This window comes from Euleptes europaea, chromosome 2 (assembly GCF_029931775.1).
Source record: "Euleptes europaea isolate rEulEur1 chromosome 2, rEulEur1.hap1, whole genome shotgun sequence".
Classification (NCBI taxonomy): domain Eukaryota; kingdom Metazoa; phylum Chordata; class Lepidosauria; order Squamata; family Sphaerodactylidae; genus Euleptes; species Euleptes europaea.
The window spans coordinates 85,962,323-85,978,531 of NC_079313.1; the positions used below are offsets into that span (position 1 = coordinate 85,962,323).

General features: G+C 39.3%; 1 protein-coding gene across 2 annotated transcripts in view; it reads right to left on the minus strand.

Moving 5' to 3' along the window:
- Positions 1-16,209, minus strand: part of ILRUN (inflammation and lipid regulator with UBA-like and NBR1-like domains) — a 46,417-nt gene that overhangs the window by 14,090 nt on the left and 16,118 nt on the right. For both annotated transcript variants that reach the window (XM_056845128.1, XM_056845127.1), the window contains exons 2-3: positions 12,086-12,240; positions 1,596-1,793 (exon numbers count right to left, since the gene is read on the minus strand). In XM_056845128.1, the coding sequence (XP_056701106.1) occupies positions 1,596-1,793; positions 12,086-12,240 (353 nt within the window). The remainder of the gene's footprint in view (positions 1-1,595; positions 1,794-12,085; positions 12,241-16,209) is intronic.

A 16,209-nucleotide genomic window follows, 5' to 3' on the forward strand; every position in this document is an offset into this window, starting at 1 on the left:
TATTACATCACTTAAGTCCAATATCTCTTAAAAGACAACATGCTAAAGTTAAGCCACAACAAGTTACTTAAAGTACCAACTGTAGGCCTTATTTCCCACACAGGGCAAGAATTTCAATAGCAGTGGGTGCTTGCCAAAAAACTATGCAAAAAGATTTGGTACTCAAACTTTGAAGATAGGGAAATACTGCCACCTACTGTTAACCATTCAAATCCATTTCTAGCACAAGATATGGATTCTATAAGACTCCAATTTATGCATAGTCAGTGCAATTATGTTATTTCATTTGCCTCATCCTCCTGTTGACAGAACATCAGACTTGGGATGTGAACATTGCTAACCATGTCAAATATCAACAAACAAAAGTACACAAGAAAATGGGTAAATCTCATGCTTGAGGGAGTCCACTGTCGACACAAGAAGTGGGAAAAATTCCAACACGTAGCTCAACAGCGCAATGGATAGGTACTGCAAGAGAACTTTTCTTGGACGCACAACAAAGGTCTGTATAACTAACTGAGGAATATTAATATAAACTTTAATATATTATAAAATATTAATATAAACTTTAGTATATTATAAAGAGCATGACCACAATCTGCTGACAGAAAGGGAATTTAGTAATTTAAATTCTATGCTTCTAATACTTTAAATAAAGTTAAATGTGATAATATTCTCAGTGTACATGTACATTCTCAGAATAATTGTTTCATTTTATTTTACTTGTCACCTGCAAATGTTGGCTGAAATACTGACCCAGTTATTCAGTGCATTTTCCACAACACAGAATGCTCACATTTCCGAAGAGAAACTAGGTGCCCTATTATGTGACAAGTTACGCCAGGAACCAGAATCAAGAAACAATAAATACTGAATGGTAAATCTGAGCGATCATTCCACCGATTCACCTGTCCTCTAATACCTGATACTGAAACATGTAATTTTGGGGCATCCGAAACTGATGTGTACAATTCGGTTAATGCAGAATATTTATGGACTTCACTTGTGTGGACTTTGTGATATTTTTTTAAAAACAGTGCAACATTCTCTACTTAATAGGAGCAATCTCTTCATTGTGAAATCACAATCCCTCCCCCTTTTTTGGCAAAGTAATTTTCAAAAGAGGAAGACTTACATTGAGCATTGTGTTCCTGACTGTAACAGCCACTTTAAAGGAGTCAATTGACATTTTCAGAACTGACTGTAATTTGAGGATGCTGTATTACAAATGAAGTTGAAAAAGGCAGCAATCCTGCTTTCTTCCTCTCTTACATTCAGAAGGGGGGCGGTTCAAAAAGCATACAGGGCTGCATAGGACATTTGCTACTGGACTTGTATGACAATGTTCACCTCGTTTAGTATGCATCCTGAAAAAATACTAAAATTGGGTTGGGGGGGTTGCAGGGGTAGAAATGTTTGACAAAATATTCCTGTTTTGACTTGTTTGGAACCCTAACTTCCGATGCCCTATTTCTCTTGTCAGAGTCCTGTGGTTGTTAGCATGTACTATTTTGACATAAATCAAGCAATCTGAGAAGCTCTGATGGATCCATTATCACTAGGAATAAAGAGTCTTAAGAAAAGGTGGCACTTACCTCCATAATAGAGTCCGGTAGCAGTGCACATTCGCCACTGGCCTTGATACATTCCTGCAGTACTTGGGCTGCACATCTGAACGCTGACATCTGCAATCTCCTGGGGTTCCAGTGATCGGACCATCACCATATTCACATGACCAAACTGGTCTCCCCCAACGTACTTAAGACAAACACCTGGAGGCCACGCTTCTGTCCCTGGAATTTAGCAAAGATGACACTGAAGCATCTTGTTAGAACCCCTAAGGAAAGTTTAACCAATCCATAGTAAAAAGACCAGTTCTGTCACATATTGAACTGCTTAGGGAAAAATTTGGTTTAGAAATATATTTGGACAGATATAAAAAGCTCTTTGCTGTATATGTGCAGGAGTGACTCCTAGCTATGGTTGGCCATCTGAGCAGGCAGATTTACTTAACTGATGGTCAAATATTAACTTTATCAGAACAACAAAAAAGGTAATCAGCAGGTTTTGTACTACTGCAATCTGTAAAAACAAATTAACTGTTACTACGAAACAATTATATTAGCTTAAACACTGTTAGGTTTTTTTTTTCTTATACGTGAATGATTCACTGGTACAGTATTTTGCTTTAGCTTTTATCCTAGCTGCCTGGGGGTAGAGATATAACATTTCCAAAAATTTTGAAGCTACAGAAAAAAACCTTTTTGCCCTGCCCCCCACAAAAAAAACCTCACATTATGGGGAAAAATAAAATATATGAAATACTGACTATTCTATCAAACATTACTGCTTTAACAACATAAAAAGCATCATTTATAACTTACTTAGCACAAAAGATGCAATATCTGATATATTTATAGAATTTAAGAGTTATAAATGCCTTAGTTTTGTACAAGCAAAATTGAAAATATACCTAGTACTTGAGAGAAAACTGTAAGCTGATCCACCCTATGGTATCTAAGCACATGTACCTTAATTTTTGCTAACTAGTTGGGGAAAGCTATGTTCTAAATGAGACTTTCAGTTTTCCTCTGAGGCTTTGGTGTAGTTTCTGCTCCACCTCCTTTTGAACTTTTTTTCTCCTTCCTGCAAGGTAGGGCAATAAGCTAGTTTTTATTCAGTCTCTGGGTAAATGTGTCACAGTGGTTTGAGGGAGAAGTGAAAAGGAAAAAAGGACAACAGACAGCATGCAACTGTTGAGAAGCAATGAAAGCCATGCATGTACCCTTCATGAAGAGTAGCAGAGCAATCCTGAAGGGGGGATTAGTTAGGGAGTACCCAAGGATGGCGTAGCTGCACTGCCTAGCTGCACTTGCAGTGGTGCAGAGGGAATTAAAAATTAATCCCCCTCCCCCAAGCCCTGGGAAACTCCTCCATTGGGTTTCATGGGGATACACCACGAGTTTGGCAGATGCAAGTTCACACCTGCAAAATTCCTGGGGCAAAAGGGTATAGGGAACTGCCCCCGGTAAACGCCCCCTTTGGTGCCAGCGTGAGCCCTTGCACTGGGGAAACACTACCATGGAAGCAGCACTGGAGCCTCGCGCTGCCATGCTGCTCCCCTGCACTGGTGTTAATGCCCACTTAAGCTGGCACAAGTGGCACTAATGCCAGTGCAGGGGTCACATTGGCTCCAAAGGCCATTCACACACACCTTTTGAGGATTGCTCTGCTCATATCCTTCCAGGTGCAGAAATTATATCGAATTTAAGAACTGTATGTGTCTATAGTATGCCCACCTTGTCTTTAAAAGCATTTCACTCATTTGAAATGATATATCACAATGGGAGTCCCTAGTCTACTAAAGTTTGAGAACTAGAATGTGTACTTTAAAAGATTTTTAATATATGCAGTTTCTGTGAATTTAAATTAGGATAATATAAATGATACACAATGCTTCTTAACCTCCTATCAACTTGCTTATGTCCATAAACAAAGAATCAGAACATTCTGACATAATGCTAAAGCAGTACATGATAGAATAAGTAGGAAAAAAGTCTTAACTTCATTCCAGCAGAATGAGTCAATTGCTAGGGATGGGGCAACCATGTAATATTATAAAACTATCTACAATTGTCCAGGCCGCTGCACTTTAGCACATATTTAAGAGAGCAAACGTTATACTTTCCAAATGGTAAGCTGGCATCTGTATTTACTCCAAATAATCTTCACATCATAAATTAAAACCATATTTAAAACTGGACTTACAAAATCATGGTTTGGAGGCATTTCTGATTAACACTATTGATTGTTTACCCAATTTGGATATCATTATAAATAGTTAGAGGAAAGCCAAGAAAGGATGAGGAAATAGGTATAAAAGGAGGGAGGGAGGAGCTGGTGGCATGCTCCTACCCCACCAAGCCATGCTTTGGAGGAATGCCTAAATCAAGCCTGTTATTTCATCCTTGAGCACAGTCTGCAACTCTACATGTTATGAGTTTAAAAACTCTGTATGACTTGGTTTTCTCTTTATTGTTTCCCCCCACAGCCCTACCATACCACCTTACCTATATATTTAAGACAATTGTTTCAAGATCCAAATTTAACGGCAGGCATAGGCAGCTGGGGTGCTCTATAGCAAAATCCAATAATAAAATCCATGTAATACCTTTTATTAAACCAGCCAAAACAACATAACAGAATCCAAGCTTTCGAGTTCTCTAGAAATCGATAGGCTAGATGTTGAAATAAAAAAACAAGGGGAGGGGAAAAATATTTTTCAGGCCATGTTCATAAGGCCTGCTGTTAGTATCCTGGGAAGAGTTCCCAGCCAACTTCAGTGGGCACAGGATGTGGCTATAAAGTTATATCCAAAATGGCAGCAGCTGCCACCACAGCACAGGGATCTTCACTGTGTGACTGAAGGTGAGCTGTGGCAGCCGTTTTGTAGCTGGCTCCACCTCCTGTGGCAATCATTTTGTGGCAGCCATTTTGTATCTGTGCCCACTATTCTATGTCAGAATTCCAAAAGTGCCCATAGGCTCAAAAAGGTTGGAGAGCCCTGAAGTAGCCCATGTATTAACAATACTGTACATTAATTGTAGTAGATGCACCAAATAAGTGTTGTGTAGTGGTTAGAGTGCTAGACTTGGATGGGGGAGACCCAGGTTCGAATCTCTACTCTCATGGAAGCTCAATGGGTTGCCTTGGACCAGTGACACATTCTCAGCACAACCTACCTCACATGGTTATTGGAAAGATAAAATGTAGGAGGGGAAAACGGTGTAAGCCACTTTGGGTCCACATTGAGGGGGAAAGGTGGGTATAGATGAAGTAAATAAAAAGTCAATGGAAGCCAAATTAGAGCATTAGAGCATTATTGCCTTCCTAGTTTGTTCTTCCTCCAGTTCCTTGTCTGCTGGCTAAATTCAGCTTTCCAAAAAGTGGACTAAAGATCGTTTCCTTCACTTCCAGTCTTTCAAAGGATTTGTGTGTACTATTTGGTGTGAGAGACACATTTGGTCAACTATTGGTATTTATGTTTTCAACTGGAAGACTTCCATTTTTGCTTCTTGTTTGAGTGCAATCTGATACTAACCCTATCCTGTGTCCACTGAAGTCAACAGAGAATTCATCCCAGGTTGCCAACAATAGGTCTTATGAACCTGAAGTAACTTTTTCTACTTGCTTTTGTTTGTTTTGTGTCTGCTTTAACATACAGCCTGATTAAAAGGTCTAGGTAACTTGAAAGTTTACACACTCTGCTGTGTTATTTTGGTTGGTCTTAAAATTAGGTATAACGTGGTTTTTGTTTTTGGATCCCGCAAGAAAGGGTTATCATGCAAAGGTGTAGCATCAAAGCAACAGCTGCCATACCCTAAATTCACAGCTGATTCTACTACTCACTCCCATTACAATACAGGTGAAAAAGGATATTGCACATATTGCGGTAATCCTGAGAATAACCTTCACAAGGCTACAATGGGGACCCTACTGATAGATGAAATGACACAATCAGCAAGATTTTCAAATGCTAACAGCCCCGTGGCACAGAGTGGTCAGCTGCAGTACTGCAGTCCAAAGCTCTGCTCACGACCTGAGTTTGATCCCGACGGAAGTTGGTTTCAGGTAGCTGGCTCAAGGTTGACTCAGTCTTCCATCCTTCCGAGGTCGGTCAAATGAGTACCTAGCTTGCTGGGGGTAAAGGGAAGACACTGGCAAACCACCTGTAAACAAAGTCTGCCTAGAAAATGTCGGGATGTGACATCACCCCATGGGTCAAGAATGACCCGGTGCTTGCACAGGGGACCTTTACTTTTACCAGCCTTTATCCCACCAATTATATATAAAAAAGAGAAAGCCTGCACGACTAGAGATTAATTCCACCAAAGTGGTAAAGAAAAAACATTCTTTAAGAATTTCTTGTGGTAGCTGATGTGTTTGTTATATTTCCTGAAGTAACTTTTAACCTAACTGTTGCTAATTGTGGAAAGGAATAACTAGTATCAAGATTCAACTATGTGCACATGCATTAAGAATAGCATCCTAAGGACTTCCGGTAGAGAAGCTGGTTCCTTGGGCTCTCCCTGAGGAAATCCAAGAAGTGCTCTATTTGGGGAGCTATATAGCACCCCAACCCGGTTCTAACAAGTGGACCGGGAAGCAGGAACTTCCCTGCAGCCGACAAGAGCGGTTTGACTCCTAAACTCTCTGAGGGAGCTTTCTTAAGTCCCCCGGAGGTTTGGATGCTTGTCCCGCTGGCACTGAGGGATACAAAATCGCCACGATTGCTCCTTTGGCAACCAGGCTCAGTCCTCCTCTACCTATCACCATCAAAGATCTACTACTACTATCAAAACCTCATCTCCAGAAATCCAAGTGAGTCACTAGCACTCTTTTGTATTTACCTTGAACAAGAAGTAACGGGGGGGCTGATAAAAACATCTATGGATCAAGGGTCTCTCCGCCCAGTATCAATTTATGGGAGAGTGGGAGGCTTGGAGAACTTATTGTGAAAATGAATTGCAGTTGGGGGAAATAGAAGGTTATTCTTTGATCTGATCCATTTGTACTAATTTGTAAGAGATAATAGGTATACTTAAATTATATATATACATAAATCTTTATATTTTTATTTTGGGACAGAATGCATTTAGATATATAACAATATTAGGATCAGAACCATATTCAAAAGAGTATCCGAATTTATTATGAGATAGATGGAGGGGAAGTCATATAGTTTAATCAAATATGTTATTAGTGTTTTCAACAATACTTCATGGTTTCTTTTTATTTTAATGATTTTCACTAATTGTTGATATATTTGTTTGTACACTTAAAAAAAATTATAAAAAAAAGAATAGCATCCTAAGAAAGAGAAGCATGTAGCTCTAGCCATACAGAATGACAGAGGAGACAGAAATAAAGGGGAAGGTATAGCAGCTACCTTTATCTACAGAGTGATTTCAGAGTTGCAAAGTGCAAGAATACCATCTGAAGTTATTTGCATTAGCAATAGCATGGTACAGCATTAGTGAATTTGAATTACTATACACCTACCATATTCTCTGAAAAAGAAACAAAAATATCACACTTACAATTCAGTTTGTGTCCCCTCTAACTCCATAGCTTCAAGATCAAACCACAATTTGCTTGACATGACTCAGCCTGGAATTCCTGGCTTTATGCCCTCCCTCTCCTCATGCGCATGGAAGACACTAGGAAATTGTCAATTTAACACCAATTTATTTTAAAGTCTGAACATTTGGGTTCAACAAATTGGATTTTTTTTTTGCCCACAAATGAAGATTTACTCTCCCTGCATTAGGGCAACAAATAACTTCACAATTTGCTCATGCTCAGACACCACAACAATTTTAAGTACATCAAAGACTTTCTAAACCAGGAAGACTTAAATCTCATCTTCATACACAAGGGAGAGCAAGACTGAGGATTTCAGCCTCATGCAATGTGTTCTTGTTTGTGTTGTCTGAATAAACTTTAATGTAAAGACTTCTGGTGCAGGCAGGCAACAGACAGTGATGCTCAGGGATTCTGTTCAGCCCTACAGCCTCAGGCTTAAGGGGTAGCAAGATTTGGCCATGCCCCTGGTGCTTTTAAACATCTACATGAAACTGTTGGGGGAGATCATATGGAGATCTGGAGCAGATAACACACACTTTTCCTTCTTTCCATTAAATCCAGGGCAGTAGAAATATTAAACTGCTGATTAGGAATAGTGAAGGATTGAATGAGGATTATTAATAAATATGGATGAGGACTAAAGCTGTTCTGGGAACAGGGTTTTCCCAATACTGGATGAGGTTACACTACCTCTGAAAGACTATCTGTGCAGCTTGGGGTATTTGTAGCTTCAGTGTTGTCTTTAGATGGTCACTCACCAGAATTTGCTTGGAATGCTGTGTCCTTTCCTAGAGAAAGCTGACCAGCCCATAGTCACACACATCTTGATAACAACCAGCTCAACTTCTTTAATGTACTTTACATGGGGCTGCCCTTGAAGTTCAGAAACTTCAACTGGTTCAAAATGTAGTAGTTACCAATACCCACCAGAGTGCTCATATTAAGCCAGAGTTCTGCCAGCTACACTGGCTTTCGATCTGTTTCTGGGCAAATACAAGGTGCTGTTTTTGACCTTTATAGCCTTAAATGGCTTCAGCCCAAAGCACCTAAATGATCGCTTCCACCCATACCAACCAGCCCAAGACCTGAGGTCAGGACAGAGAGCCTTCTTCTGGAAACTGGAGGTAACAGAGGTTTGGCTGATGGGAAGCAAGCAGTGAGATTTTTTGCCTGTTCCTCCAGAGCTTGGAATTCTCTTCAACAGAAGTTGAAAGAAGCTGCTTCCCTACAGTCCTTCTGGATGGGGCTTGAAGATCTGCCTGTTATGGAGGACCATGGATATACAGCAATGAAAAATGGTCTGGTATTTGGAGTACTGTATTTTATTTATCCATATTGTTCCATTTTTTAAAATCTTTGTATTTTACCTGATGTTTAAGTTGTATCTTACTGGTCTTTTATTGTGCTGTAAACCACTGTAGGGACTTTTAGTTGAAAGGCAGTCTATCAATACTTAAAGCGACTAAAGACTAAAAACTTAAAGTAACTAAAAAGATGACAGGTAAGAAACTGCAAAGTCAGAAAGTCATTCTATTTCAGTTCATGGAGTTTCCAGGGAGATAATAAATGTTTCTCTGTAAGACAAAGTGTGTGGGCACAATAAAGAGAGAAATAAAGACTATCTATTAGCTTGATGAGAAGAATGCTGTTATACAAACTAGCCATGCTCTAAAACATTCCATTTATGAACAAAACATTTTTAGTTTTGTTTTCTAACACTGAATGACCTGTTCATCAACTGCTTCATCTTTAAGCCATCAAGAGTCTTCAAAATAATGCCTGAATTAATTCACTGATAAAGAAAGAATTCATCTAGTCAAGGGGTGTTCAAGTACTGTTAAGACTGAATGCATTACTTCAGCATTTACCAGGCAGGAAGATACCATCTAGAACACCACTTCAGTCCTCTTATATGCTTAATTTAACCTTAGCATGAATCAAGGGTAAGGCTATGATATCATCTACAGAGACCCAAGTCTCTAGACTGAAGCTAAACTGGGCTGCCATTAAACCAGATTAACAGGTGGGCAGGCACCTGGAGAAATCAACAAAAAAGTTTGAGATTTCCTAAAGTAATGTTAAACCTACACATAAAGGCATATAAAAAGGATAATGTGAACTGCAACCAACCCAATGATGAATAAGCAAAAGAGGCTGGGGGAAAATATACCACAACACTCTTACTGTCAATTTGTTTTGTCTTTTTTAGGTTATTGGAAACAAGCCTTTACGGAAGTACAAGCTGGGCATGGTCCAATGAGACATTTAGTTATTTACACTATTTCAGATATTTTCACTAAGCTGGCACTAAGTGAAACTCTGAAGCACTTATTGTGTGCATACGGTTCACACATAGGAGAAAGTCACATTTTGTATACTGAATAGACCACTGTTGAAGATAGCGATGTTGAAACACGTTTATTTGGTCCCTGGTCCGATTACTGACAACAACAGAGTTGTTATGTGTGATTATTTGGGATGTTTTCTGCATCTTCACTAAACTATGTTTGGCATGGATCTTATTGGTTTCTAAATAGCAGATCTGCTTTTCTTTTACAGTTTCCCCCCTCAGCATTAGCCTCCACAGAAAATGGAAGGTTTTTTTCTCTCTCTCCTCCTCCCTAAAGTGCTTCAGTATATTAAATACTCACAGTGCATTCCTAAGGAGACTTACTCCAGTCTAAGCCCATTCATTTCTATGGCCTCAGACTGGAGTAACTCTCTTTAGGAATGCACTGTTACACACTCAAGGTGCAGTTGTTCATCTCACATCTCAATCTATACCCCTAGGTATGAACACCATAGGGATAATATAACATCCTTTTCTCTGTGGTAAATCTGGAACTAGTGTGCATGAAATAAGACAAGAGAATCTGAACAAGGATACCTTTTAGGGAACAAATGTAAGATAAATAAAAGCAACAGAAACAGATGTTTGTCTATCCATCCTGCACCCTATGTGTAAATGTGATCCTATGAACATTAGAGTTTACAAAAGCATCTACATAGCTTTGTCTTTTGATCTTCTACACTGAGTCCAAACACAAACACAAATACTACAGTACTTTGATTAATGGTAAATGCAAGACATATTTCTGATTTAATTAGTTTGCACAGAAGTCATGTCTAATCAAAGAACTGATACCTAAGCCTATTATCCAGATGATACCCTGTCACTGCAATATGTGTTAGCAAAGTTATTTCCCTTGCATCAGATCTCATTTCCCTCTCATAATTATATCCCAGTAGATTAGTGTTAACAGTTTTTCACCTTGCTTTATTTCTCATCCCTCCTCAAAGTTTCATCATTGTCTTATCTCCAGGGTTTTTAAAAAAAACCACATACTACTGGAAACTGGTTGCTCCAAGTTAACTAAGAGCCCCCTTGCCACAGCTTTCATGGGTTTTTCCATTTTTAAGTGCCATCAAGGGAACCAGAGAAATAAGATCAAGTCAGTTTTAATCTTATTAATGTAACTCTGAAAGATTGGTAAAATATAAATGAACCCAACATACCATATGTATTTCCCCAAACAGGTCCTATGAATTACATTATCAATTATTTCAGGTTTCAGAGTACAAGACTGAATCCTGCAAACCTACAAATCTTTTGCTTTGGTAGAAGGCTTAATAAGATACTTAGCTGAATAATAATTATGGGGGGGGAGTCAGGTACTAAATGTGCAATACAAACAATATGTCAACTGGTTCCCAACCTCTGGTATAGAATTATATTTAAGACTCACAACCTGCTACACATAATACATGAAGAAGCATTGTATAAAAGAAAGAAAAAGCAATATAGCCTCCATTTATTTTGTATTTAGTCTGTATTAAAAGGTGTTAATTTGTAACACTTGTATTACAAACGTAATATGTATCTTTGTTACTATTGAGTTGATATTCATGTATATACAAATATATTTATGAAGACATTAATATTCATGAATACATTGTGAGTCATGAATATAATTCTATACCAGAGGTTGGGTACCAGTTGATATATTGTTTAATGAGATACTTACACAGGTTAATAACGAGGTATACATATAAACTTACAGTCACTCTTGCTATTTTAAACAATTAAAGTTCTGAAGACCTACGCAATTTCCATTTAGCAAGTCTGATGTTTCATTTACAAATATGCAACAAAAATACACATAAATATGAATTCCACATTTTTTGGTAAAATAAGGCTTGGGAAAGTAATCTTACATCCAACCACATGCTAAAGCTACCAGACTATTTAGAGAGTGTTAACCAGACAATCAAACATACAAAAGGAAACATACAAAAGAAACATTTGCAAGGGCTAGAGAAGACTGCGCACTCTCAACTCCAGAGAACTGAAACCTTTGACCTGCCATCCCAAATCCATGAAGCAGTACTATCTTGAACAGGACACAAAAAGACGAGACAAACAGAGCTTCTAGAAATCAAGGTAGCAATGATACAGCAGAGGCCAATTCACTAGTTGGAGCAGGGCAATGCAACACAGAGTATTGGCCATGACAGTGGCAGCCAAAATGTGTGGTTGCCAAGATTTTGTGCCTCTCCTGCGTGGGGGTGGAGGGCAGAATCTTATCTCTGATGTCACGTTGAGCTTTGGAGGCATCTGGCGGACCTCCAAAGCACAGCATGACTAAAGGGATTATCTCCCACTTTCCAAGCTTGGGGGAAGGGCATGGGACTGTTGTTCTCACCAGTGCATGAGGGATGCTCACCATGACAGGATGCCAGCATTAGCATTCAAATACAGGAAACGATTTTCAACATCTGTGGGGCCATTAACTACATCAACACAAATGCCTTTTAAAAACTTCCCTGAATATTCTGACAGAAAACAACCTAATCATAACTAATACTTATACTGTTAGCAAAGAACACAAAACAATACTACGGCTGGCAGCAGCCAAAGGGAGATGGTTACACCATTCACCTGTGTTTTGTATCCTCCATGTTTTTGTAAACTGAGTATCAGGAGGGATGGACTCTCCTTCTCCTATGGTCACATCTTCAACAAAGGACATGGAGGGCACATTGATGTTTGGGCTCTCAAAATCATAGTAAGCTCCAATGGCTGCCTGTAAATTCCTGGAAAGAAAGAAAAATGTTTCTTTAATCACATACCAATAAAGAACTACTAAAGGAGATCTTACATGCCCTGCTTAATACGTGAAAGAGCATTACCTCCTCAGATTTCTGAAAGACTTACAGTGCCAACTTAACCCTACTGAAATCAATGGGCTTAGCATGGTGTAACTACTTATAATGGCACTGTACGATTCAGAACAGTCTACTAACACAAGATGGATAAAGGGGAAGAAGAGTGTCCTGTGCTATTTCATTTATCTGGATATTTATGCCACACTTTTTCTCCCCAATGAGGACCCAAAGCAGCTTGCACTGCCTTTTGTCCTCACAACAACCCTGTAAGGGAGGTTAGGCTGAGCAGGGACCTGCCAGAATTCACCCAGCAAGCTTCTGTTGCAGAGCGGGAATGTGAACTTGGGTCTTTCAGATCCTAGTGTGACACGCTAACCACTACACCATGCTAAGAAGTTTGGGTTTAAAATTCTAAACTGAGTTTATAAAATATAAATAAAATATGGAAATAGTTTTTCTTTACAAGTTCAGACTTCAGCAGAAACAAAAGCCATAAGGAGCCAATTAATCTCTGAAAAACTATACAAGGATAATGGACACTGAATATTATGATTACTTGTGAATTGAACTGAGGAGATATGGATTATTGAAGAAAAAGACTGGAAATGGACTTTGAGTCAATTAAGTCTGGTAACTACTGAAATGACAAATGTAAACTGAAAACTTACATGGTATGGGATCAATCCAATCCACTAAGTTACCCTGCCAGTATATAACCGAGACCTGATTTCTCCCTCCCCACAGTACACATGCAAGGTTATACATACAAGCAGCATTCCAGGCTGTAATGGGAACTGCAGTGGGAGCCCTATACACACTGCTTGGATCTCAACCTAGCCCAGTCCCATCCATTCCTTGACTGAGCAGCAAGGAGGGTAGACTGGGATATGGAATATATAAACACTGCCTGTAACAGCCTGGCATACTGAGATACCATGCATGCATACTGAGAGGAACTGGGGGTGGGAATCAGGATTCTGTTATGCGCTCTGGGTATCACTGCACAAGCCTCATGTTTTGCTTTGTTCCTATTTAACGGATAAAAGATAAAGGGCAAGAGGAAGCACAACACTCAAAGTCGAAGTTGTGCAATTTGCTGAATTTTGATGGCGGACCCCATTCTTTCAGAGAATAGTTTTCTAGGATGCGAGGTAAAAGATGTAAAAGAAGACTACATGTGGCACTGGACATTAAACCTAGTTTCTAACATATTACACATTAAAGCATACTACCAGTATTCATAAAACCTAAATTCAGTTTCTGGCTATGATAATTTTGTTCATAAACTTCAATCCAAAGGAAAGTAATTTGACCAAATAATCTGCTCCAGAAGTGAGTCTCCACCAGTGTTTTGGTAGGTCCTAGAACACATCTTCCCAACGTTGTTCATCCTGTGGGCACTTTTAGAATTCTGGGAAAGGTAGGGGGCACCACCACAAAATGGCTGCCATGGCAGAAAGAACCAGTTATGGCTGCCAGGAGAGTGGCAAGTAGGTTTGAAGTGAAACATGCTCCAGTGTTGGGGACAACTAGCCTAATGCCAAATGTTCGCTCTCTGCAGATCCAAGTTGATGCCTCTTTGGGTATGCTGAAGCATCTACTACTGCAACAAAATGGAGGAAATCCAGTACTGGCTCTTCACCTTGGGGGAAGAAGCAAGTGGATGCCAGTAAACACAACAGTGGCCCCATTTTGGGTATCACTGTGGGGGAGGGAGTAATTTCAATATTTTGCAAGCATTGTTAAGATTAAGAGGAGTAACAAATAATGATAAACCTGTTATTACTAATTATCAAGAAAGGCTACACCCCAAAACTAGGGCTTTATAAAAGTATGCATTCCATAACAATTGTGTGTGTGTGTGTAAAGTGCCTTCAAGTCGCAGCCGACTTATGGCGACAATTACAATCAGAAAAAGATAGGCATAGAAAATAACGGATAATGGATGTCAGCTTCTGAGCCTCTAAGCTCCTCCTTCTCTGGGCTGGAAATCTATGGGATACAGCTATATAGTTGCCTTATCTACCACAACCATCTGTGGACAAGGAACGGGCAAGCAAGTGAAACCCATGCATATCCTGCAAATGTAACGAACATGTACTGTAGACTTTCCCTTGAGAGTGGGAGTACCCTAACAGTCCATCTACACAATGCCATTCGGCTTGGAAATAGCATACACATTACACATAATCAATAATGCTTCTTACACACAGCTGGAAAAGTATCTCCACATTCCAGTAGAACTACCACAATTTTAAGGGCTCGGGCAATCTGATATCTGGACTTTGATTAATCCTACATTACAAACTTTAGCATAGCACTACCCCACCCCCATTTCTGAACAAGGACAGGGCTATATTTAAAACTGCTAGCTCACTCAAATGTTATGAGATGGGCGCATGTCACATTAACCACTAAATGGAGACAAATGCTTGATTTTATGTCACCAGCTGCTTGTTGCTGCTATAAATGAGATTTAAATAACTCACAATGGGATTGTGTCAAGAAACTCAAGTTCCAATTAGTCAGTAAAAATGTTGATCTAGGGCTCACCATTTCAGCAAAATATCTACACTTTAATTATGACTATAGGTGATAGCAACAGTTGTACCCTCCTCTTCTACATCACCTTCCTTCAAACCATTAAAAAATGCAGAAGTCTGCAGTCATCTCAAATTTTGAAAGTATTAAAAAAACTATATCCTCATGTGGAAAGAACAGCAACAATACACCTTAGGGGGGAATAACCCCCCCACACACCAAGAGCCCAGCTTGAAATGTTTTTATTTTCCTTCTAGTAAATATGCTTCAAAGGGGAAATGCTATTAATGCACTGAGGCCCACTGCCAACTCTGTTCCCTTCCATGTGTCATATTTCATCACCCAGCGTTGCCACTTGGAATGGTTTCAGTGTCTGTTCCAGTTAAAATCTAACTGAAAGAAACGCAGTCCGGATGATAGAGTGGCTACCTCATTCTCCTAGTATAGTTTAAGTCTATTTTTCTGACACCATGCCGTGCTATAGACAACATTAATGCATGCTTAGTTTCAATCTTGGGCATCTTCAGTAAGAAGTTAACACAGTTCCTAGAGATTCTGCAGAAAACTGAAATGCTAGAGCCAGGCAAGCTCTCCCCCCACCAAAAAAAAAAAAAAAGGGAACCAAATGAAGCGTCAGAATGACAAAGCAAATGTCTGACTGAAGTTCAACTAAGCAAATGTGCTTTGCTACAGAACTCTTCACGTCTGTGTGGTAGAAACATGGGGTATAAGCAAGTAATAGCCAATACAAAGAACCGGCAAAAGATCCGATAGCAATTTCTGCAAGGCTAGTGAAATAATGTAAATGTCCACACAGAAACTGCACCCTCTATCAACAGATTGTGAAGCTTGTTTGAAACTTTGGCTATGAAACACTAGGGAGTGGCAAGAGCCCTCTTAACTCCCATTAGCAATATTTGAGATTCACTTTCACAGCCAAATGTGAAGTGTAAAAAGAAAAAAATTCCAAGAGCAGCTCTGATAGTCTGACGTAGAAACAATTAAAAGATGTGTCAACACGTTACAAATTGATCATAAAATGAGATTTTGAAGCTCAGCGCTAATCATATCCGATGACTCTGCCATCTCACCTCAATTCCAGAGGGATAATTATCTCTATTATCAATTGGGAACAGAGCAGATAACCATCCGGCATTGGGAGAAGGCTGTCAGGGATGCTCTTGCCACACAATCCTTCTTAAAATACATGCTAACTTCACACATATCTCTAATGTCTCTCTGCTTTCTAAAAAGGACCTTCAACATATGACTGTACTCAAATATTTTCTTAGTATGCATGCACACTATTCACTTTCAGTCTGCCCAAAAACACAGTTGCAATGCTCCATCTATCCA